This window comes from Motacilla alba, chromosome 14 (genome assembly GCF_015832195.1).
Source record: "Motacilla alba alba isolate MOTALB_02 chromosome 14, Motacilla_alba_V1.0_pri, whole genome shotgun sequence".
NCBI lineage: Eukaryota > Metazoa > Chordata > Aves > Passeriformes > Motacillidae > Motacilla > Motacilla alba.
In genome coordinates, this window is record NC_052029.1 from 11,416,600 (window position 1) to 11,440,512 (window position 23,913).

The 23,913-nt window shown below is 48.0% G+C and overlaps 1 protein-coding gene across 2 annotated transcripts in view; it reads right to left on the reverse strand.

The window, feature by feature from the left end:
* The window catches only part of INTS1 (integrator complex subunit 1), a 28,114-nt gene extending 4,852 nt beyond the window's left edge, over nucleotides 1–23,262 (reverse strand). Inside the window, exons 1-39 of one of the 2 annotated variants that reach the window (XM_038150832.1) lie at nucleotides 22,995–23,262; nucleotides 22,612–22,902; nucleotides 21,871–22,067; nucleotides 21,511–21,648; nucleotides 20,745–20,904; nucleotides 20,308–20,413; nucleotides 19,865–20,051; nucleotides 19,590–19,735; nucleotides 19,146–19,287; nucleotides 18,629–18,805; nucleotides 18,281–18,389; nucleotides 17,547–17,667; nucleotides 16,837–16,914; nucleotides 16,171–16,328; nucleotides 14,919–15,015; nucleotides 14,415–14,506; nucleotides 14,027–14,087; nucleotides 13,444–13,641; nucleotides 13,037–13,166; nucleotides 12,691–12,870; nucleotides 12,453–12,602; nucleotides 11,730–11,909; nucleotides 11,438–11,542; nucleotides 10,442–10,609; nucleotides 10,013–10,124; nucleotides 9,520–9,681; nucleotides 8,623–8,769; nucleotides 8,130–8,228; nucleotides 7,631–7,755; nucleotides 6,619–6,933; nucleotides 5,873–6,032; nucleotides 5,119–5,259; nucleotides 4,569–4,743; nucleotides 4,362–4,485; nucleotides 3,715–3,833; nucleotides 2,652–2,739; nucleotides 1,834–2,060; nucleotides 735–858; nucleotides 123–256 (exon numbers count right to left, since the gene is read on the reverse strand). In XM_038150832.1, coding sequence (XP_038006760.1) covers nucleotides 123–256; nucleotides 735–858; nucleotides 1,834–2,060; nucleotides 2,652–2,739; nucleotides 3,715–3,833; nucleotides 4,362–4,485; nucleotides 4,569–4,743; nucleotides 5,119–5,259; nucleotides 5,873–6,032; nucleotides 6,619–6,933; nucleotides 7,631–7,755; nucleotides 8,130–8,228; nucleotides 8,623–8,769; nucleotides 9,520–9,681; nucleotides 10,013–10,124; nucleotides 10,442–10,609; nucleotides 11,438–11,542; nucleotides 11,730–11,909; nucleotides 12,453–12,602; nucleotides 12,691–12,870; nucleotides 13,037–13,166; nucleotides 13,444–13,641; nucleotides 14,027–14,087; nucleotides 14,415–14,506; nucleotides 14,919–15,015; nucleotides 16,171–16,328; nucleotides 16,837–16,914; nucleotides 17,547–17,667; nucleotides 18,281–18,389; nucleotides 18,629–18,805; nucleotides 19,146–19,287; nucleotides 19,590–19,735; nucleotides 19,865–20,051; nucleotides 20,308–20,413; nucleotides 20,745–20,904; nucleotides 21,511–21,648; nucleotides 21,871–22,067; nucleotides 22,612–22,902; nucleotides 22,995–23,052 — 5,681 coding nt within the window. In that variant the 5' untranslated portion in view covers nucleotides 23,053–23,262. The remainder of the gene's footprint in view (nucleotides 1–122; nucleotides 257–734; nucleotides 859–1,833; nucleotides 2,061–2,651; nucleotides 2,740–3,714; nucleotides 3,834–4,361; nucleotides 4,486–4,568; nucleotides 4,744–5,118; nucleotides 5,260–5,872; nucleotides 6,033–6,618; nucleotides 6,934–7,630; nucleotides 7,756–8,129; nucleotides 8,229–8,622; nucleotides 8,770–9,519; nucleotides 9,682–10,012; nucleotides 10,125–10,441; nucleotides 10,610–11,437; nucleotides 11,543–11,729; nucleotides 11,910–12,452; nucleotides 12,603–12,690; nucleotides 12,871–13,036; nucleotides 13,167–13,443; nucleotides 13,642–14,026; nucleotides 14,088–14,414; nucleotides 14,507–14,918; nucleotides 15,016–16,170; nucleotides 16,329–16,836; nucleotides 16,915–17,546; nucleotides 17,668–18,280; nucleotides 18,390–18,628; nucleotides 18,806–19,145; nucleotides 19,288–19,589; nucleotides 19,736–19,864; nucleotides 20,052–20,307; nucleotides 20,414–20,744; nucleotides 20,905–21,510; nucleotides 21,649–21,870; nucleotides 22,068–22,611; nucleotides 22,903–22,994) is intronic. The other variant, XM_038150833.1, reaches the window with a different exon arrangement.
* Nucleotides 23,263–23,913: the final 651 nt, after the last annotated feature.

Consider the following 23,913-nt stretch of genomic DNA (forward strand, 5'->3'; position numbering starts at 1 on the left):
CTTCTGTACATGAAGGTGAATTCTCTCACCACTACTGCGATTGCTGCAAGTTTGTTCCCTTTCTAGGACAAGGGTGGATGCTTTTCAATAAGCCCCAGCCACACACAGGGAGAGAGAGGTACCTAAGGAGGAGGATGGGATGAGCCACAGCCAACTTCCTGCAGGCCATATTGGCATCCCACACGCGGCTTTCCGATGACTTGGAGTCACTGGTGTCTGCGAGGAGGTTAATGAATCTGTGAACCAGGGCATCAAGCTGGAAGAAAAATAATGAGCAAACTGTTAAGAAGTTTAATGTACAAACCAGCCCCTGGCTCTCCAGCAGTGCTTCCCAATTCCTTTCCAGCTACACAGGGGGGTTAACAGAAATTATTTTCAGGTAGAATCTGTGAGCAGATGCAGTGATCCAGCTGGCATGGGATCTGAAGTCCACAGTCCCTACAGACATCAAAGCAGGATCAGATGCCTGCACACTTGTGCCTTACAGAAGCCTTTGGCACACAGAAGCTTGTGGAGCTTATACTATTTTATAGAAGGACACTGCAAAATAAACCACAACAGAACTCTCTGCTCTAGAGAGTGCAGGCAGGGAAGGGGTAACAGAAAAGCAAAATAAAGAAACCAAAGTCACCCAGGAAGCTTTTGCCAGCCCTCACCTTCTAAACTGGGCATCAAGGTAGCATCCATTGTGCAAACACAACTGGAAAGGGGCTTTCCTATGCCTCTAACTTTACCTTGCAAGTGCTGCTGTCTCTGGCTCCTTCACTGGTAAGAAGCATCTCTGGCATAGGCACAAGGAGCTCAGGTAGTTGCAGGTATATCTGCAGCAGAAGGTCCTGGCAGCATTTCCCCACAGAGCTAAAGGAAAAAGGGAGAGGTCAGACACTGGACACTACATTAGTTCAACCAGCAAACATCCAAGACCCATCAGATTAGTAACGCCCTTCCTGCACGTGGTAAACAGAGCATGTGAAAACACGGATATCAATAATTTCAACCAGTGTTTTTTAAGTCTTTGCTTCTTTTGAATGGCTCAAATCATTCACTTTCTACAGAGATCCATCCACAGTCTATGGGGATCCACCACGAGGCCATCTGGAGTTCAAAGGGCATAGGAGAAGAAAGCCCTGCTTACATCTCCAGTGCAGAGTTCCTGCATGAGGTACTCACAGTAAGCCCCATCCCAACTGGAAAAGAAGTCAGAACCACAATTATTCAGACTAAAACCAGCATGTTCTCTACACACCTGAAACCCCTGTAGATCCCTGGCATAGTCTGTACTGGGAGGCAGTAGAAAGCAACAGTTACTTAGAATCTTTCTTAGTATCACATAAGCAAGGTTGGAATTAGGTCAGTTCCTTTCACTGCCACAAAAACATCATCTTCCTGTTCTTTCTACAGTCTTAAAATAGCTGTTAGGAAACAATTTGGTCTCCATTCAGCTTTGAAAGCAAGTCAGAAGCAGGATGTATTACAAGCAGTGACTCAAGGGATGAGTAGACAAGAAATCCCACGTTAGGAACTAGTAATTAAAAATAACCACTGCCTTAAAGAACAAAAGAAAAAACTCAAGCATGTCAAGAATTTCATTCTAAAGTCCTAAAAGCAAGAAGGTCCTTAAATTTCACTTTTGCAGTCAGCTTCCTGGGCTGAGTACCACTTAAAACCACTTGTTATTTCCTCAAACCTCGGGAAGGATAGTGTGCATTTTCATAGAGGCTCTGGAACATGATATTCTTAATGAAGACATACTGGCAAGTCATATCATTACCTGCCTGCCTGTGCCCAGGAGCTACAATTCCAGCAGACAATGCTCCTCATTTGAACCCTCACCTGCTTCCCCACTGCTGGATGCAGCTGGTCAAATATTCTGTTACTTTTTTGACGTTCTCAAGGTCTCCATGAGAACAACTGAGCAACAACGGCAGTCGAGACTGGATGAGTGTGCAGGAGGCCTGGTCAGTGTTCTGGTATCTGGTCTCTGCTTCAGCCAGGATCAGCTCCACCATGCTGATCAGTTCTGATGCCTTCAGGTGGAGCACAAATTCCTCACGGCGCTTCTGTAATGCAAGAGAACACCCCAAATAATTCCACACCAAATCCCAAGATCCTTAGTTCCTTCTAGTCACACCTTCCCCCACTGGAATGGAACATCTTAGAACCAGACTTAAGAATGGCTCCATATCTAGAGCTCTGAAAGAATCACAGCCCCAAATAAAATCTCTTTATCCCTACTCCTTCATTTACTTCCGTCTCAGCATGTGTGATGGGTCAGAAAGCATAACTCAGTCACCAGTTCTGTGGAGAAGAGACACAGCCTCCTTTTCTTTGTAAAATGGCAATTATCCCATGCTGAGTTTTAGCTTGCTTGCCACTCTCTTGTGCCTTTACCAGATATTGTGGCAACTTCTGCAGGGGAAATGCCAAGTGGGCAAACTTTATGTGTTCCTATCAGCTTTTTGGACTCTAAATTGCCACTGTAATATGTAACAGCAGAGCAACTAAGTAATCAGCTGAGGTACAGACAGCAAACTTGGCACACTGCACCTGAATCACTCCAGCCACCTCTTGGCCATGGAAAAATCAGGCACTGTGAAAACACTGCCTCTCACTCCATCCAGATAGGAATCTTGGAAGAACTGAACCGATACCTGAGGAGTTCTCTGGTCCCTTCCCTGCCAGATCCGAGGAATGTGAATACAGGCCCACAAGAAATCCAAGGATGCAGTTGGGTCAAACCTGCCAGAAGACAAAAGAAGACAGATTTGCAATTAGAGTTAACACAACCCTCAGGCAGCACACAAACACATGGAAGCATCACTAAACATGATGAGTGCTGTGAAGAAAGAAACATCTGCAAATGTAAAAATAGGACCTATTAAGTCCCAAGAAGGGGTTGGTTCTGTTCCCAGATTATGACTAAATAGTTGTTGCAGTAAGCACAGCACAGGGTACAGAACAGAACAAATGGCATTCAGCAAGTGTGGGGGCTACATGGAGCCTTCCACCAAGGCCAGGAGCTGGTCATCAACACAAACAGCTGGTACAATCAGATCAATGACCTTACTGTTCCCATCACAGCAGTTACGTTGAACTGAGAAAGTAATTTAATTTTGAGCAAGAAATTAAGAATAAAATAATAAACTGAAATACTCCCAGTTTTACAAGTCTTGCTGTTACTAGTTTTTAGCATAGCCTGGTCCATAACTGTAACAATACTACTACACTGGAACTTCAGTATTTGAAAGCTGTGTATAGAAGCTGAGAGCTAGGGCTGCTGCAGAGATCAAAACTGGGAGGCTGATGCCATGAAAGGGTTAGAAAAAAGACTGGAAATGGAGTTTAGTATAACCAAAAGATCCATCAGAGCCTGTCCAATACAGAGAGAGCCCTCAGTTTGCTATCCAAGCCACCTTGCAAACCCTGTGTTCATAAAGACTACCAACAAGGGCAATGCAAGATGGATTATCCACAATTAGCACTTCCTGTTTAGAACACAGCCAAATCTTTATGTGCTGCTTCCATCAAACAGTAGGTAATATTTATATCAAGGTACACAAATCAGCAGGACTGAAATCTGCATCCTTCTCACAAAGTCTATTTTTGGCTGACTTACATCTTCTGGCAGACACACCATGAAGATGGAAGAGGTCTTGTTCTCTCTCAGACAGAGCTGCCCAACTCAACCCCTTGGCTAGGCCAAACAAGACTCACCTTTGCTCCCTGTTCCTGCCAAGCAGAAGCCGGATGCACTGGTGCAGTGTGGTCCAGCTGGACTGGTGAGTCAGAAGAGCCAAGAGGTATGGGCGGAAGGAGGGCACCTGGGACCCTGCCTGCAAGCACCGAGAGAGGAAGAGATGTAATGAACAGATCATGGTATCAAGGTGGCTGTAGAAGATGCCAAGTGCATTGCAGAAGGATGACAGCCCAGGAGGGCAGACAGCACAGACAGCACGAGGATTTAGGACAGCACTTTCTGAGAGAACATCGCATCAGATGTGAAATTCAGTTTCAGCCTTAACTTTGGCATGGCACTTTGGGCAAGCTATTGATCTGTCTGCAAAAATACCAACCAAAACACAGCTGGCTGGGTTGTTATGGGACTGTGCTGTGTCTGTAAAGCACTCTGAAGTCCTTAAAAGAACATAGCTGAGGAAATATAAAGATAAGAGGAAACATAAGCCCTGCACTGAGAAATGCGAGCCTTGCACAGAACTGTCCTAGTCATCCTGTACTGCTTTGGAACTCACACAGTAACCTGTGGCAGAATATAAAAATAGCCCTTGCCCTGTTTCCAGGCGCAGGTCAGTACCCCAGAAAGTTGTTTCAGCACAGCAGTCCCTCTGCCCAACAACTCTTACTTTGTTCCAGGAGAACAGCAGCTTCTGCTGTAGATCAGGGCAGCTGCTGATGACCTCAGGGTCCAACATCTCCAGCCAGTCATTGAGAAGGCCAGAGGCAGGCCCTGGCCAAGCTGATTCAGCACTGTGAACAAAGCAAGGCCAGTGTCACTGGTGATACCATGCACCCAGACCTACCTGTGAATTCCCATCATTGCCTTGGCTCACCTGCAACTCTCCACCTCCTTCTTTACTGGTGTTTCTTCTTTGTCCTGGAGCAACAAGGAGCACACCACAGCAATTGGTTTCACGGCAGGACACCTGGTCTCAACAGTAGCTGAGAAGAGGACAGTCAGGAGCTCCTCCAGGTACGGAGAGTGGGCTTCAATCAGACCTTGAAGGACTAGCAGAGGGAGAAAGATGCCACTCATTAACTCCAGGATGTGGTGAAAGGTATAGAACCTTGCAAGTATTATTCCTGATAGCCAGGCCCAGTGAGGAAGAGGGAAGCCATTTTTGTCTGGGATAGTAGGCTTCCATTTCTTTTTGTTAGTGGAAACCAACAGTTTGCTCAGAGACTTAATCTGAGCCCCAGATCACAGTTTATAAACCCACATACAGTGGGGGAAAGGAGGTGATACAAGACAGGACCAAGCTTAGATCAGTTCACATTTTCTGGTCCAGGCAGATTCCCACAGCCTGCACAGTAGGCACTGCCTTGCTGGGCTGGAAGTTCAAGCTGCTGCTACAAAGAAGGAGAGGAGAAGGACATCCATACCTTTGCTGATGAGCTCTGGCTCCACATTACACTTCTCTCCTGATTTCAGGGTTGCAATGATGGCACAGACTGTGGAGCTGATCAAGTCCGGGTCACGACGGAAAGAAAGAGCTTCTGTGAGGTGCAAGAAGCCACCTCGAACTGTAACAAAATCACAGCACTGGCATCACAGGGACAAGCCAGCCCCCACATCAGACTTCCCTCCTACAGATTCCCCATGTGGCTCCAGGGCACAACTACTCAAACATACAAATATACATTCTACTGCCACTTATGGCCACCACAATCCTTGACAGCTCTCCTTCATGTTACAGGGACATGTGGCTAAGAAGCTCTCTAACCACAAACCCATTTCCACGCCCAAGCTCTTGGTTAGACTCCTGCTCCCATGGGATGGCAGATGATAAACAACTCTCTAAGTCATGATGTGACCTTGTTCCAGAGGCATTCCTGCATGCTCATCTACCAAAACTATAGCTCACACAGAATTCCCAACCTGAGAAATTATAAGTTTTCCCTGAGAGATCTGCTGTGCTTGGTGAGATGCTACCAGGTGTCTACTGCAAGCCCTCAGAGCTAAGGCACTGGTTCACAGCCTCAAAGAGTTTCTGCAGCACAATGTGCTACTTTCGTAATTCCTTATGACACCTGTCTAAAAGGCTGCCCGTGACACTTCCTGCTCCAGCTGCAGTTTTGTCTCTTTCTTGTCCCACTTTGTCCCCTCTGAGTCCCATAAGCTGCCCAGTGCCAGTACCATCACTGATCCTGTGCCTTGAGGAGTATTGCACAGCAAAGGCCTTCAGCTGAGCTCGCAGGGGACCATCTTCCACGGCAGGGTTCTCCAGCCACTGCAGCATCTGCATGAGCACTTTGAAGAAGAGCGAGGAGAAGGCAGTGTCCTGTGGCATGGAGCGCTGGGAAGAAATTCTTTACAGTGAGGGTGGTGAGACATTGGCAGAGGTTGCCCAGAGGCTCTGGACTCCCCATCCCTGGAAATGTTCAAAGCCAGGTAGGATGGGCTTGGAGCAACCTGGTCTAGTAAAAGGTGCTCCCCCGGCCCACAGCAGGGGAATTGCAGCCAGGTGATCTTTAAGGTCCCTTCCAACCCAAACCATTTTATGACTCTATGAATTAGACTTCTGCTCTCAAACTGTCTGCAAATGCCCTGGCTTGCAAGACATGTCCAACACTACAGAACACCACAGAATACAGACCCCAAAACCAGCAGAGACCTACAGCTGTAAATCCAAAAAATAGTTACCAGGCTAGGTAAGGTACACTAACTCTGCAGGTAATCTCAGCAGTGCCAGGCTAATGCCGCCAGCCCACATCCACATGCCCATGGCCAGGCAACCTGAGCTGAGCATTATGAAGTGTGCACACAGCAGAGCAGATGCCCTGCAGATTTCCCGTTTCTCCCTCACCCCTCTCTATGAAATGCTCCCAGATTTCCCGTTTCTCCCTCACCCCTCTCTATGAAATGCTCCCAAAGGCACTCACGTGGTACTGGTAGAGCTGGCGCATGAGCGGGCAGGAGATGAAGTGGTGGTGGTGCATGGCCATGACCAGGGCGCCGCCGTGCGCGGAGTTGAGCAGCGCAGCCAAGGCCTGCAGCAGCCGTGCCGCGACCCCGCTGGCCGTGACCCCGCTGGCCGTGACCCCGCTGGCCGTGACCCCACTGGCTGTGACCCCACTCTCTGGCACAGCTCCTTGGCGGATGTGGGCCAGCTCCTGCCCCAGCGACTGCTGCAGTGCCAGGGCCAGCGGCCGCAGGCTGGAGTTCTGCCACCGCGGGTCCGGGGTCAGTGGGAAAAGCTGGGGAGATACAACAGGGAGTACGTTTAGGACAGACAATGAAAGGATTGCTGTACCATGAACACCCCGAGGCAGAGGAGTGATTTACCTTGTACAGTTATACTGACTGTAGGCTAACAGGAACCTTCTGATACAGCTTTCTCTATATTCTAGTGCCTGGCACATGAACATAAGCAGCATCTCTGCAACCCCAACACGATTATCAACACTGACACTGCAGGGGAATCCTACTACCCAAACACCAACAACCGACTTGGCCAATTAATTCCCTGTAGGCTCCTTCTGGAGTCGATGGAGGGAGGGAAGCTCTGTAAGCAGACAAGCCAGAGTACAAATGCTGTTTGCACACAGCTTTGCTGCCAGGGCCCTGTGAGCATTTCACAAATCCTGCATCCACTGCTGAGAGGAAAGGCACTATGCACAGAACAAACAAGGTGCAGAGACAGCAACATGCTAGTAGGTACTGACAGTACCAGGCATGATCAAAAGCCACATCACGTTCCAACTACAAGAGAAAATTCCTGCCAGTATCAACTCCACCAGGCTGCAATGGCACAGTCTCATTGCATCAGGGCTTTCATATTTATTGCCTGCAAACACTGCAGGATAAGGAGTCACAAGATGCAAGTATAGGAGAAATGGATTTCATGAAGCTGCTGCAGGGAAGCAGCTACTCAGCTGGAGGTTATAACAGTACCTGCAGCAAGATGCCTGCCAGATCATCTTCTGGGCCCAGAACACGGACCTGGCTCAAGGCCCGGATCCGACTCTGACTTTGAGAGTTTTCAGGACTAGATTTTGACCTTGCAGTCTCAGCGCTGTCTGCAAGAGGAATAAAAGGAAAGAAAGGAAAATGCTGTTATGGTAGATAGCATCTGGATCCCCAACACCAGATCACCTTCAGCTTTACAGTCTCTAACCACTGAGGAATTCAGCAGCTTTTCTCTTAATTCCAAGCAAGACCTACTTTTCCATATGACTCAGAAAAACTCACTGTAATAAACTCCAAAAATACTGGAATTTCTCTCTTTGCCAGAAGCAAAAAAACTCTAGCAAAGGACTGGTGTCTAACTGTAGCTTGCTGGTTTATTACAACATGTCTGCTTTTTAAGACATCTCTGCCTGTTCCTCTCAACAGCAACAAAAGAGGGAAGTTTGGAAGATGATTTTGATATTCAGGCTATCCTGGGCAGTACCTCGGCGGGCTGGTAGGGAGGCAGTAAGCAGGGAGTGGAAAGTCTGGCCTCCTGTCGCTCCTCTCTCATGTTGAACCTCCACAAGATGAGCCATGTAGTCTGAAAAAAGAAGGAAATAAGAGCACATCATCATCTTGCTCTCTTCATTAAAGCAGGACAGAATTGGCTGTTTGTACAGCTCCTACAGACAAGAGAATCTGCTGTTCCCACAGGCTTTGTAAACATGATGCCTTGAAAGCTTTGTTTCTTTTACAAAGTACCTTCCAAAGTACTTTTTGACTCTGTACATTCCAATCCAAAAAATCATCCTCTATTTTGGGAAATACAGCCAAGGGCCACCCAGGTGTCTACAGTGACAACAAGCTGCCAAAGCAGCCTATGCACAAAGTTTGCTGAACTAGCTTGGATTTTTCCAAGGAAGTCACAGGAGATACTCATGGAAACCATTCAAGAAAAAGTTAAATGCCTAGTCAGCCTCCTCTGTAACTCTTACTTTTGTCCATGATATTCTGCTCCAGCGTCTGTGGGTCATGAGATACTGCCTGATCCAGGTACTGCAGAAGTTTGCTCATGCTGGAAACTGGGATTCCAAAGGACTGAACAAAGAGAAGCAGCTGCTGTGGCTCCAGGTCCTGCAGGGCTGCAATAGACAAACACTGAGTCCTCAGACCTCTGAACTGTCCATGGAGGTAATCTTTATTACCTGATCTTTATGCTTTTGTCTGGACCAACAGTGACACATTAATGACAGGGCTGCAGAGAGCCTAAAGCCAGAAGTCTGACAGCTGCCTACTATATTTTCTTTCCTCTGCAAATCATTGCTGCCTTATTGCATCTTCCAGTTAATTCACTCACTGGCTAATCTGATCTTCTGTTTAATTTTATTAGAACCTCAGTAATGCAATCATTCGTATTAAAAAATAACTTCCACCCTATCTCTTGATGGCTGCAGGCAGGAATTATTGAATAATTCAATCACTGGCTATAGACAGCTGCCATTTAATTAGTAAAATGGGATGAAAGCTCTGAATACCAAGAAGAAAGAGAGCCCTGACGAGTGGTACAAGGACCAGAGTAACCAGAGCTTTAGCTTACATACTATAGGCACAGCTTTCCACAGTGCTGTGCCTGTTGTCTGGTGATTGCATAGCTTAGTTCCATCTGCATTGTTGTAAAAGAGATGAGACCTCAATTCAGAGTCTCCCATTCCTTTAAAATACACAGAAAGGGGAATATCCATTCAGACTCACTCCCCTCTTTAAAAGTAACGGTGACAGATGGCTACATCCAAAGGCATCCAAATAGGACGGCTGGGCACACTTGAGCAAGGAAGCCTCTCCCTTTCCTTTCTGCAGGGTTTGAAACACCAGCAGCCACAGCACAGGCTCACCTGCATCCACGAGCCGCGGGACCTCGGAGCGGATCATCCGCAGCTTCAGCCAGTCGGGGAGCAGCAGAGCCTCCTCGGAGGTGTCAACCAGAAAAGCAGTAGGAAGGGGCTTTTTCTCCGGGAACCATATGTCCAGTAAGGTGTAAAAATCACCATCCCCTGCTTAAGAGTGGATAAAAAATTATTTGCCATGTTCACAATCACCTAGAACCCCCCTCTCTGTCAATACACCAGAACACACCATTGTTTTGGCATTTCCTGCTGTCTGCAGAAAGAAAAAAAAAAGCAAAAAAAACCAAAACCAGCCTGCAAATCCTTCACTCTTTGCAGCAATATTCTGATAAATCTTACAGCTACAGACAAGTACTGCAAGGGTCAAGCCTGTGAGTAGAAGGATTAACACCAGTCTGACCTGTTAGGAGGCAGCAGACAGAGAAAAGCCGTCCTGTATTGACCATTATGCCCCAAAAAAATCCGAGCATACTTCACTGACCTTGAGGTGGCCCCAGTGTCAGGAGAATAACCATGGCATGGACCACAAGGATGTGCATGGTGGCTGTTTCCCCACTAGTCCAACGAAGGAACACCTGATCCTGAGACTCTGACTGGAAAAAGGCAGGATAAGACAGGATGAGCAAAGGTGGGTACATAAAGGAGAACATGAGAATGGACAAATTTATTCAGACCATAGTTCCCCACAACTCCAACAGTGGCAACAAAAGATACTTGGGGAAAAGTCTAAAAGGCATTTTACAAACACATAGGCTTGGCTCTGATATTATGTCACAATCAGATTATTTTCAGATCAGGGAATTCTTGAGCTAGACTTGGTTTATTCAAGTTGAGTAACCCACAAAGGGCTTCTGTTCTGTTAAGCTGCCCAGTGTCTGTGAGCTGCTGGGGCAAGGCAGGAGGCACTCACCCAGCTGTACACCTCCTCGCCCTCCTTGCTCTGCCGCATGCGCTTGATGTAGCGGGAGAAGATGGAGAGCAGAGCCACGAGCACTGCATCTGACTCAGCACTGTAGGAGAGCTTGGAGAACAGGTGGGACATGATGGTGGAGCGCTCCACGATCAGTCGGGCGACATCCTGCAGGGAGAAAACATCCAGCAGGTCTTTACTGCAAAACACAGCCAGGTCCCACTGTTTCACTGCATCATGTTCTGCAGCTCCCATCATCAGCCCAGTACAAACCACTCTGGAGATCAGCTTGTGGAATCAAGAGTAGAACTGACACAGGAGGGAAAAGGCCAGTGCTTTGCATGCATCTTACAGAGCCCCAGTGGAGCACAGATGCATTCTGATGCACCCCATTACAAAACAAGCATTTACATAGCATTTCTCTGAAGAGAAAGGTCTCCTGATGCTTATCACTCAACCTCCTCTGTGTATCCAAACAGAGGCAATATCACCACATGAGTCTTAAAAGCAACAAAAAAATACCCAGGGAGAAAAAAGAAAAAAAATCCTTTAAAAAAATTACCAAAAGCTTTTCTAAAAAGAAAAAAACTCACACAAACAAATCAACCTAGAAATCTAGTTTTGGTTATAGGGGAGTACATATCCCACCACTGAAGTTCCTGACTTTCCATTCTCTCCCCAGACACATAAGACTGCAGGTTTAGCACCTGCTTATTTATGAAACACTGCCAGGTGGTGGGATTTCCATCAAAACACTATCCATTCTTGTACTCCCCATTCCAGCTGATGGGCTGCTGCACTGAAGGCTATTGCTCTGACTACCATTTCATTATATAAACCAAAGATACAGGTTTGCCTTTCAACCCATCACAGACATGAACATGCAGCTATTGGAGTAACACACTCCCCAAAACTCATCCTGCTGGTAGAGCAAGTCCCATGCCTACCACTGTCCTGGAACGTGCCATGTGTCCCCCACACAATCCCTCCTCTCACCAGAGCAAGGTCGTTGTGCTGTCCCTGCTCCTCCACTGGGGCGTGCTGGGAGAGGTACACCAGGTAAGCACTGATGGTCTGGGGATCTGTCTCCATGTGGATGGCCTAGAATGAGAATTCCTCTCGTTAGAAATCAGGATGTAATAAAAACAAGCACCAGCATAAGCAAAATTCTTCTGCAAGCACACAAACATGCCAATATCATAGCCAGATCCAGTTTGTTTAGATCTGTTTCAGCACTCATAGAAAAAGAACAAGCCTGACACTCCTCCCTTCAGCTGCTTCCACCCACCTGCTGCAAGGCCAGAGCTGTCGTGGCTCTCACACTGTCAAACAGTGGCAGCCTCGGGAGGTCTCTCAGCAGCCACTGGTATCCCTGCAGCAGCTCAGAATCACCAGAGTCTTCTTCCATGGGGTGATCCTTCTCCTCCCCATCACGCATTCCTCCTTCCGACAGCACCAAGGACAGGCCCTGCACGAGTCACACACATACAGCTGGTGCATAGCTGGACTGCTTGTTTCATACTAGTGAGTATAACAGAAACATGCTTCAAACACCACAGAAGGATCCAAATGCAGCACACAACAGGTTTCATTTCATAGAATGTGTTTTCTTGACAGATAGCCTGCTTGAAGTTTCAGTCTGAGCATGATCTTTGTCGGGCTTCCTGCAATTCTCTTTGCCTTGTCTATGCTCCAGAGCACCACGCACTCACTCACTAACAACAGCCTCTGCCAATTACTCCACATGGCACGCAATCTCCTGAGCCTACACCTGAACTCCACGGGAAACAAAGTAAAATCCAGCTCTATCTTCAGTACGACTTAGCTGTTGAACAATAACTTCTGAGCAGCAGGGAGAAGTGTATTTGATGAGTTTTGGAGATTGAGACAAGTCACTGAAGGAAGATGACATGGAACAATTTCACTGTGCTGGCTCTGGACTCAAGATAACCTAGGGCTCTGCCCTGGGCTTCCGACAGACCCTAGTCAAGATGATTTCCATTCTGCTCACCTTCATGGCCAGGACCCTGGAAGCCACCTGGGAGGAGCTCAGGCGCCGCAGGAAGTAGTCAAGCACCTCGCAGGTTGTCTGTTCATCTGCTTTGGGTCCCAACAGCAAGTCTTGCAAGCGTCCAAGCAACTGCCTTTGTTTCTGCTGTCTCTGTGGGATAAGTTGGTCTGTCCAGTGAAATCAAGTCTGGGATGCACAGAAAGTAGGTAACAGAAGGGATTCCCAAGAGAATGCTCACCTGGCGTTTCTTGGCACGCTGGTCCTTACTCTCACCCTCCTCTTCTTCTTCACCTGAGGTAGACTCATCAGCAGCATCATGAAGCAGGAACTCACAAAGACACTGCACGGGCAGGACGTCCAAGGAGCCCTCACTGGACTGAACCAGATCTGCCAGCCATGGCATTGACTGTGATGAGGCCTGGGAAGGATGAGACTTAACAAGGTCAGCAGAACATAGATGCATTACACTGATCATTTAATTCCTGAGCAGCAAACCACCTTCCCCTGAATCTCACTTAGCTTCCTTTTGCCCCTCATTCTGCTCAAGTTTCAGAGGCAAAGGATCCAGTCCCACCACAGCTCACCTGTCTTTGGATGATGTTGAGAAGAAAGTCAGGATGGCGACTGCGACACAGAAGGTGGCCCAAGCGAAGAGACTGGTTCAGGCTTTTCACCTGCTCCAGGACGTGTGGTGGAGGTCTGCGAGGGGGGCCCCTGGCACAGAAACAGCAAGTTACAGGCTGACAGAGCTTCACTCTGATGTGAGGAGGATCAGCCAGTTCTGTAGTGCATGAGGGGTTTGTAGGAAGGTGGCAGGCACGTTGGAACCAGATGATCTTCCAACCAAAACCATTCTATGATTCTGTGATCCCATGGGCTACCACACCACAGAGCTCTTCTTCCCCACATCAACCATCCTGTGGGGGAGCAGGGTTTCCTGACCTGTTAACCAGGATTTCATAATGATATTAGAATGCAGAAGGCCACTTACTGAGGGTCCAGACTTGTCAGCTGGGACAGCAAGAGGCTGCTGCTTTCTGTAATTGTTTGTTTTGTGGATGCAGCTGCCAGATGACCCTCAAATGCAAGAATCTCCTGTTTTTCTCTCTGGGAGATTTGAAGTTCACGATTAATCATCTCTGTGCGTGTCTCCTCATCCGTCAAGGTACATTGAGGATAAGAATAATTACTGAGGAAAAAAAAAGTTTAGAAAAGAAAATGGTTATCTTGTTCTATTCAAAATTCATGAACCACAGTCAGAAAGAACACAGCACCTCAGCTCTGACAGACAACATAGAAAAAACCAAGTAGTTTCTCAGTGGAGCCAGGAGACTGAGACCTTCTCAGCAAGGCACAGCAGTCATCCCCCCTCCCCCTTTTTCTCAGCTTTATTCCCTTGCTTATAATATTCTTGTTGAGGGAAGGCACTTTTCCCACTCCAACTGCAGTGTTGATGCCAGTTTATTTTACACAAGTCCCACTGGAAAGGAAGGAGTTGCATGGCACAAACTTAATTCAGAAATGTGTGTTTTCGGTGGTCTGTTTGATATACATAGGGATTTAACCATACTAACTTGGTCATGACCATTTCCATGAGCATCTTTAGAGAGGGGTACTCCTCCCATGCAGCCAGACCTGCAGCAGAGAAGAGAAAAACAATAAGGAATACAGGAAAAAAAAACAGCCTTTAAATATACTCTAACACATTGCAAGGTGGGGAAACACAAGCTCACTTGAGAACAGCTCCTAACACTCAGAGCACAAACAAGGCAACTCCAGCCACATGCTGGTCCAAATCCCACCTGCACACATTTTTCACCCACAGGGGATACACAGTTATTTAACTGCAGTTACCTCACTAACCCAGCACAGGCCTTGCACACAAGCAATCAGACTTCTGCAGAAAGCACCTTGGCCAATTTTTGTAGCAAAAATGGTATCCTAAGAAATGTCCAAACTCACCAATATTTTCAGGATTGAACGCAGCCACTACCAGCAGGAGAGGCCAGGCTTTCCAGTAGAGAGTAGAAATAGCTAGATTTGGAGGCTGGTACCTGCAAAAGCCATCAATAGAGATACGTGGTCAAGTTTGGTTCCTTAGCCCACGTCAAGTCTGCTTTTCTCCATAATCATGCACTGTTTAGATTCAGTCATGCCAGTTCAATGCTTTTCCCAACAAAAAGACACCCACACACACACAAAAATCCTTTCAGGAGGGAAAGCAGGATTCAGCTGAAAATTTCTAGGGCAGAAATGTCAGTGTTTGCAGACCAAAGTACATTCCATGACTCAGGTCTTCACTGCTCTAGAGAAATACTCACCTGAATATGACCCTGAAAATCCTTGTCATTTTGTTACTAAAAAATTTAATAGAGAAAAGCATCTAAAATCTGTGAGCTAGGAATGTTAGTCACAAGGTGAAACTGAGCTAGATCACAGCAAGATTATCTATGTGATAAGTCTTACCCTGGAGGTAGCTGGATATTCTCTGGATGGTGATAAGTGCAGAGATTTAAGACTGCATCGATCAGCTGGATTCTTTCTACCCTCAGGACCTCAACATCTGGAAGAAAAGAAAAGACTGAACAAGTTATTGACCTGTCTACCTGCCTGAAAGTCCTTCAAGGAAAGCATCACAGCATAAAAAAATTTTACTTCAAGCGACTATGTTATTGTGGGCTTGCTCTTGTGATATTACAAAAACTAAAAATCAACATTTAAAGAGCAACAACACTCAAAAAATCCTATAAGTCAATATATAAGGATATGGAGCTTTTCAGCAGCAATCTGGTTTAAATTCTTAAGGGTACTTTTTTTTTCCCAAATGCATCCAATATGATACTTGTAACTTTTTCAGAACTTGGATACACTCCTTCAGGTAAGCAACAAATCTGCTCAGAACTTCTGGGGCTTGGAGGAACTAAAAATGCATTTCAACTTTGTTGCAAGTTTTCAGATTCACTCTGAGTCTTCCAGTGCATGAAATGGGGCAGGATTTAAAATCCTATATGAGAAGCTGGAAACATACTGAACAGCAACAAAGCAAATAAAGTCTAGATCCTTCCACAAGCACTCTTTGCCATTAACCAGTCAGCACTAAGAGCATGTAAGATGCTTTAGAATCAAACTCTGACAACGCCCTCGATTCTGCCACAAAAACATACAGCTCAGCTGAATGCATGTGTTTACCAGCAATGCAGGAATTTAGACAAATGCTAAATGAATTCATAAAAGGAGTAAGAGTAAAGATTGCTTTTGTAACTGCTATTCTGTAAGTGTCCCAATAATGGACTTGAGAAGAGCACACAATTGGTTAATTAATTTAACTTCCAATCCTTCCATTTTTGCATAGCCTACAAATTTCATTTTACAATACGTACAAAGGATTAAAATGAATTTAAAAACGCTGACTCGAAACTCTGGGTGGTTGTTCACAGTCCTTCATTCTCCACACAACCAATAATTTCCCAAACACTCCACAATACAAAATTAGTAACAGAGAGAAACAGTAAGAAAAAATAAGAAGCTCCTCTAGTGAGAAAGCAACAGCAGCACAGCTGGCTTTGAGCCAAATGTTTAGCCATCACGACTAAAATATGCTTAAAGTGATGCAAAGGCTCTTTGGTAGGTGGTAGGAGCTGTCTCAGCCCTGGGTGGCAATAGGAGGACGTGGAGACAGAAGCCAGCACTTGCTGGTGGGAGCTGTGTGCAGCCTCACCATCTGCTTGCACAGCTGCAGCCCTCTTCACCAAGTGGTCGGCGAGCTCCATGGCATCGGCGGGGCCCAGGGGCAGGTCCCGCGACAGCCCGATCACGAGGATGCGCATCAGCGTGTCCTCCAGGATGGGCACCTCGGAGCACAGCCGAAGGAAGAAGCTGCAGGAGACACGAGACGTCAGTCACACCTTGGACAGCAGCGTGAGGGCTCCCGGAACCCTCCACAGACCTCACAACTCATCTGAGCAGAAGATACATCGCAGCTTCTTTCCCTGATCCCCAGCTCCAAATGCAACTATTTGCAACAAATTATTTTCTGAGTATCACTTGCAGTGCCTTGTACCTCTAGGCTTCAGCCACCTTGAGTCTGAGCTCCTTAACCTTACCCCAGTTACCCACACACTGTGGGGCTGCTCTCCTTACAACTACAGTGTCAAGATACAGAACAGCTTGGCACAGGGAACAGGAATGAAGGAGGAAGAGGAACAGATGGAGAGTGGAACAACACCCCCCAGTTTTATGGCAGTGTAACAGATGAAGAAAATCTGAGCACAGTTCCAAGCCTTTCCAACACAGAGCTATATAAGGATCACCAGAAAACACCCATTCCTCTGCCTCCAGCTAGAGCAGCTCCCCACCTGCACCCACCACACACTCACACACTCACTTGCGGTCACTCTCAGGGGGCCAGTTGTCCCATTTGTAGTAGGTTTCTGGCTGTTCTGTGAAGAGCACCTTGTGGAGGCTGTAGAGATGAAGAGGACAGTAAACACCATCTGTGAGGCTTAAGGACACATACAACAGTCCAGTCTCCCTCAAATCCTGCCAAAGCTTCCCATCCCGCACATGAAAGAGCCCCCTCAGAGAAGTGAGTCTAGCAACAGTAACAACATGATTCAGAACAGAGAGGACTCTGCAAGCAATACGGCCCTGGGCTCTGGGCTTTTATACTTTCAGTAACCTATCTTGCTTACTATTAATTCTGGCTTGAACTGCCTCAGTAATGCCTTGTGTCAAGACCCCAGGATACCACCTGTGTTCCAGAAGACAGAACTACCTGTGAAGCCCTCAGCCACACAGCCTTAAAAAGGATGTCAATCAAAAAAACAAGGAGTCCACAGGGAATTTGTTTGGTCAGACAGCTAAAAATCCCCAACTGAGTGGACCCAAATAATATAAGTCAGAAATATTTTCCATTATCATGTATTTCTGGTACAAGGATGCATCTGAAGGAATTTCCGCTAAAACTGTTTCTGCTTCCTGTCTGAAAATGGGAGAGAAATCTAACCAAACCCTGGTGTATACCTGGCTTTTCATAATATATCGGTGTTGGGGAAGGGACTGGTTATGCACAGACATGAGCAGGCTGACTCTCACCAGTGCACATAGTCCTTTGGAGCCAGCTTGCTGATAGATGGAACAACTGTATGCAGCCACCAGACAGCATCACGCTGGATAGCAGCAATCTGGTTCTGGAAAGAGCGCAGCACTTCCAGGTCTGAAAAACACAAAATACACACATGGGCCTCATCAGAACTGTGGTGGTTTCAAGACAGTAAACAGAACTCTGAGGCATCAACAGAGCAAATCACAGAATTACAGAATGGTTTGAATTGGAAGGAACCCTAAAGATAATTTTGTTTCAATTCCTGCACCACAGGCAGGGACTCTTTCCACTAGAGAAGGGGAATCAGAGGAGTGTATGAGAAGGACTTTAGTCCCCCAGCTCTGGCAGAACATGTTCTTTGCTTTCTGAAACGTGCTGCAGCAAAACTCCCAACACAAAGCACAAATGGGTTAGTTTTGTGAGAAGGTGGCACGTGGGCAGTCATGTCAGTGCCACACCAAAGGCCTGTCTTCCCAGCCCCTTGATCCTTACAGCTGCCCCTTGAGGCCTGAGGCCCCTCCACCCACAGCTCCCTCTCCCCAGCCTCTCAGCCACTGCTTCCACAGATTCAAGAAGCACTGGCCATGCAAATGCCACATCTCCAATCTCTGTCAGCCCCAGGATGACAGCAGGCTCCCAACCCCAGCTGATGGTCTCCCAACATCAGGGGCAGATATCTACTAAAATGCTCATTGTCAGAGAGAACCTAGGTTCTTCTGCTTACTCTTTTTCTCTCCTTTGTCCCAAGCAATTCCAGCCTCCTTCACCTGGGCAGTGATACCAAGCATCATGGAGACAGCTAGCAGGTCGGTGATGTGGATGACAAACCGCTCCTTAAAACAGAAAAGAAAACAAAAGAGTTGAATAGCAACACCCGGAGCTGCCTTCCGGAAGTGTTTTGTCATCAAAAATTATGAACATGGATGTTTGGAAATAAGATATGGAGTGCTGCTATGAGAGACACAAATAATGACTCACTCAGACTGCAAAGAGCAAAAGAATGGCCAGGAAAGCAGCCACAGAAGAGCTCAGTGCATCACTGGCACACCCAGCAGCACAAGGGTCAAGGTACCTTGAATTCCATCTCTGCATACAGGGCCTCCTTCCGTTCCTGCATGAGACCCAGGCAGAAGGCCTGGAAGTTGATCTCATGCTTGGTCTGTTTGATGATCTCTCTCAGCAGAGCCCGTGAAGCCCGCAGGTAATCGTCCTTGGTGGTCAACAGGTCCTGGAACACCATTGCCAGGTACTGGGGCAACACAGAGAGAAAACTTTCAGTGCACTGTAATGGGTCTGCATCCACGAAATGAAGAGACACAAGGAAACCGTGCTGGAGCTATCCTGTCCTTCAGACCCCTGGGGAGCTGTAATAATGTTTCTCTCGTGAAACTGCAATATCACCCAGAATGTGGGAGCTGGAAAATGCCCATTTATGTTTATTCCTACCAAGAATAATTATATAATATTCAAAATATTATGATACAGATCAGACAGCTGTCTGTGAAAAGATTCATCTGGGCCTCAAAACAACTAAATCTGTCAGGTGGGGTTCTGGGGTTACCATCAGTCATCCAAGACACTGCACCTACCTTTGGAGCTTGCTCTGAGCTGTGCTGAAGCACAGTATACAGGATCTGCATGTTGTTGGGATTTCTTGCATTTGATAGTTCATTGAAAATCACAAACTTAATGGTGGTGCCCAGGTTATCCCTGTGTGCATTCAGCAGCTCCCTGCAAGGGAAGACCAGGGATACCTGAACTGACATTTCATTGCAGCTGGACACATTCTTTTCATTTCTCCTTGAAGTATTCAACATACAAAAAGTGAAAAGAATGCAACAGCATATATCAAAGGACAATATCAAAGGACTACTGAAAGACTTCTAGGACAATGAAATTAATTTAAATGAACACAAGACACTCCATGCCCCACGCTGGTATTTAAAACCACTGTGCAAAGACATTGAGACAGTCAATCCCTAGGCACATCTCCCACAGTGCTATCCCTTCCTGTCACAGACCCAGTCACTCACCTGACACACAGCATGTAGTGGTTGAGAAGGACTTTTGGCTTGAGACGAATTTTGATGAGGTTGGAGATAACTTCCATGTCCTCTGAGCTGTGGGTGTTACAGTTCATACACACTGACATCAGCAAATCCTGAGCTGGCTTGGTCAACTGCAGAAACAAAGCAGAAAGACTCCAGCCACTCACCATTACAGACCAGAAACGTAACTGGAGTACAGCATGCAGCCCTCCTGGCTGGATTCCAGACCAGGGCTGTGCTTCAGCAGCTCCTCTCCTTACCTTTGGATTCTGCAGCCACATCTCCAGCCTCTGCACAGCCATCTGGCGCACCTCTTTGTAGCCACAGGTTGCTGTCAGCAGCCGCAGGAGGTTCCTGGAGACGTTGTCCATGGGCTGGCGCCGGTTCAGCTGGTCCCGAAGCATGTCTAGCACATACTCCTCCACACTCTCTGCAAGGTCTTCATACCTGGGCCACAGAAACTCAACTTTACTCATTTCCACAAAAGCCAGTCCAGAGATCAGCACTCTTTCTTGTTTGTGGTATGACTTGCAAACCAAGAAAATCCCCTCTTTTCTCCTGGAACCAGTTTTATCTTTTGCTTAACATCCCCCAGCAGATGCCAGAGGAGCTTCCTGCCACAGCTCTGCAGGGTGGGTGAGCACAGACACATCCACAGACACACCTGCACACAACTGTGTTAGGAGAGGAAGAGGCATTGTACCTGGGCATGAGCTGGCCCGCCTGCTCCGGGCTCATCTTCTCCTCTGCAATCAGCAGCTCACTCTGGCTGTCCTCCTCCTCTGTCATGGAAGGGTGTGGGCTACTCCCTAAGAGAGACCAGGACACGGCACACTCCATGAGACAACTCCTCTCCCTAGAGGTCAATCACTTGTGCTCTGGTTTGTTCAGCTTCTTTCAGGGATCCCTTTCAGCAGGACCACAGCCTCTCACACTGCATCCCATACAGGCCCATTTTTCACGACCCTCAAATATCTCCTGGACATGAAAGAGCCCCCAAAAGAAGAAAAGCAATGCCTGGAACTCAAAGGCTGGTCTATATGACTCCATCTAATACAAAACTATTCTCACAGTCAATAGGCACTGCAGGCTCCATCCTCTCCCTAAACCTTTGCTCCTGGTTCCCAAACATCTCCTTACCAGCACTAAGGTCCCCTCCACTACGTCCAACTTCTCCATGCAAGAGCATGGTCTTAGGAGGCATCTTTGTGTTAAAAGCTGTCTGGATGTTATCCACAAATGTCTTGCAGTGAGGGCTGTCCACCCAGATGCGCTCTCCAAGGGAGTCCTCAATGTACACCTGCAGCAGGGAGCACAATTCATTCTCACGGGGTTAATTAAAGGAGTATTTGTGAGGTTTTATGAATTTCCAATACACAGAGTAGGAACATAGCATAACCAGTGCATGGATGAAAACCAGACCAGATGGTCATAAAAGAGCAAAAATATACACCACCACATCCCAAGCTCTACTGGGCACCTTCTCAAGAGAGACTTTACAACAACTTCTGCCATCAAAATATAGAAGCTGGTCAGCTAAGCCTTTTTAAGTTAATGAGCTATTTTAATCCCTACACACCAAAGAGAAAGCAAGGAGTCTCTGCAACACTTACATCAATACAGACCCTCAAAGACATCTCAGAAAAGAGCAGAGTTAAGGCAACAAAAGGCAATGGAGGCTACATTCCAGAAACCCATGGAGACTTTTCTTTACAAGGATGGGCCCAGACTCCAATTTTGGCCTCCTCCAGCTGCATTCCCACAGTAGACAAGAGGACACTAGCCACCCCCTTCCCTACAGCTGTAATAAATCCTGTGCTGCTCTCCTACTCCAACACATCCACATGTCCCAAACCAGTCTTCCCACCACTGCCTCAGTCAGCAGAAATTTCCTCAGTTCACCAACCTTGACAAAGATCTCTGGCCAGTTCTCATCCTCTTCGTAGGCTGCCATGAGAAGGTTGCATGCCAAGACAGACACAAGACTATTCCCTTTGGCTTTGAAATTGATGGAGGCATCTCTTCGGAGTAGGCTGCACAGTGCCTGGAATAACGTCCACAAAAAATAAAATAATAAACAAGTCTATTGTTTCTATTGAGAAAGCATGCAGAGAAGCTGCAGAAAGAGAAATACAAATTGCAGCAGCTTGCCACAGAGCTCTGGTATTTACAAAGCCATGCAGACCACGCTCTGGCCTGAGCAGAGAAAGTGAAACTCTGCTCAGTTTGGCAGGAATGATTTGTTGGTGACTTTGTGAGTCCTCACCTCGATAACCCCTTCGGTGGCAAATATGTTGGGTTTGATTTTTGCCAGGTACATGAGGCTCAGGTAGAGAGTGGTGTCAGGTTTGGCTCTGTTCATCTTCAGCTGCTTCACAGCTCCACACAGCACCCCCTCAATTCGGTCATCGTTGCCTTCTGCCTCTGCTGCCTCAATCTCATCCAGCAGCACCGTGGGGACAACTGCAACCACCAACACACAGGCATCAGCATTTACCCTCATGCCAAATGACCACCCTGAGGTGCTGCAGGACAGTCACAAGGGACAGCAAAGCACAGACCAGCTCACTTCTAGCCCCTGCAATAGCTTTTCCCTACTCAATTGCCATTAAAAGTTCTGTTTCACAACTGATAATGCCCCTTCATCGTTTTACCATGCTAGCACACTCCTCTGCAAATGTATCCAATATCAGAAACGGAATGACAATTCAAAAGGCAACATCCAGACCCAGAGTTTGCTGAAGAAGTATGTGAATAAAATACCACAACCCAGACTTTGAGATTTCCTCAGAGTATTTCACGTACAGCTACTAAACAGCTGTCAGACACAATGAACACAACCCAATGCCAACTGAAAACCTTGACTTCAGCCCCATATCGAGGGAAGGAAACTCTCGAAGGCAGCACATCATTAAAGTGTGGGCTTCAAGAAAGACTCCTGGGATGAGACTCCAGAGAAAGTTTCCCCGAGGCTTCCGTGTGACGGCAGAGCGCAGCGAGGCCTCACCTTCGATGGGGATGACAGACGGCTCCTTGATGGACGGCGAGATGGCTCTTTTTTCCGCCACGGCCGCCTCTGCCAGGCGTCCCAGGGCGCTGAGGGGCGGCGTGGAGGAGAGCTTGGGCCGCTTGGTCAGCCCGGGCAGCCCCGCCGGGCCCGCCAAGGCGGCGGCCGCGTCCCGCTTGCGCTCCGAGGGCAGCCCGGGCGGCGCCGGCTTCAGCAGCGTGACGGCGGCCTTGCCCTCGCCGCTCTGCCCCTTGGAGCCCAGCGCGATGAAGTCTCCGGGCGGCGGGTGCGCTGCGAGGGGAGACACAGCCACAGTGAGGGACAGCGAGGGACAGCGCCCGCAGCCCCCCGCCCGCCCGCCTGCCTGGCCCCGCGGGACTCACCGGAGGGCTTGGGCACGGCGCTGGGCCGCCGCACGGCCGCCGCCTTCGGCCGGTTCATGGCGCCGCCGAGCACCGGCCCAGAGACGGACCGAGCGGCGGCCGGGACGGACAGACAGACACCGGGCACCGACGGACGGCCGCGGCCACACGGAAGCGGAACCGCCGCCACAGCGGCACCGCCCGGCCCGGGCAGCCCCGCCGGGCAGCGCCGCCTGGCGGGCGGGAGGCGGAACGGCACCGCCGGGGATCGCGGCTCCGGGGCAGCCCGAGGGCGGAGCGGCTGCGAGATGCGGAATGTGGAAACACCTTCTTAAGAAAAGATGTTCTTCAGTGCTTGATTCGTCTCTGCTCCCGCGCCGCTAGCAGCAGGACAAGAGGACATAGTCTCAGGCAGCACCCGGGGGTGTTAAGACAGACATCAGGAGGAATTTCTTCGTGGAGAGGGGGATAACATATTGGAATGGGCTGCCCAGAGTGGTGATGGAGTCTCTAGAGGTGTTCAAGACATGACTGGACGTGGCACTCAGCGCCATGCTGTATGAAAAAGTGATTAGTCCACGGCTGGACTTGATCTTGAAGGTCCTAAATGACTCTGTGATTGGGGGATCTGGGATCAAAGAGGGGAATCAAGGAGGTGGGATTGGAGGCTGGAGTCAGGGGCTGAAATTGGGGAGCTGAAAGTACTGGCTGAAATTGGAAGGGTGGATGTGGGGCTGGAATTGGGGGTGTTGGACTGGGGCTAAAATTGAGCAGCTGAAACCAGGGTGATGGAGTCAGGAGAACTGAGATCAAGGACTAACAGCAGCAACTGGCTGCCCACCCCCTCTCCCTATGCCATCCCTTCTGTCCCCATACCATGCTCCCAGGACAAGTTCTCCACATGCCTTTATTGCACTGGGGACCACAGGTACCCACACCT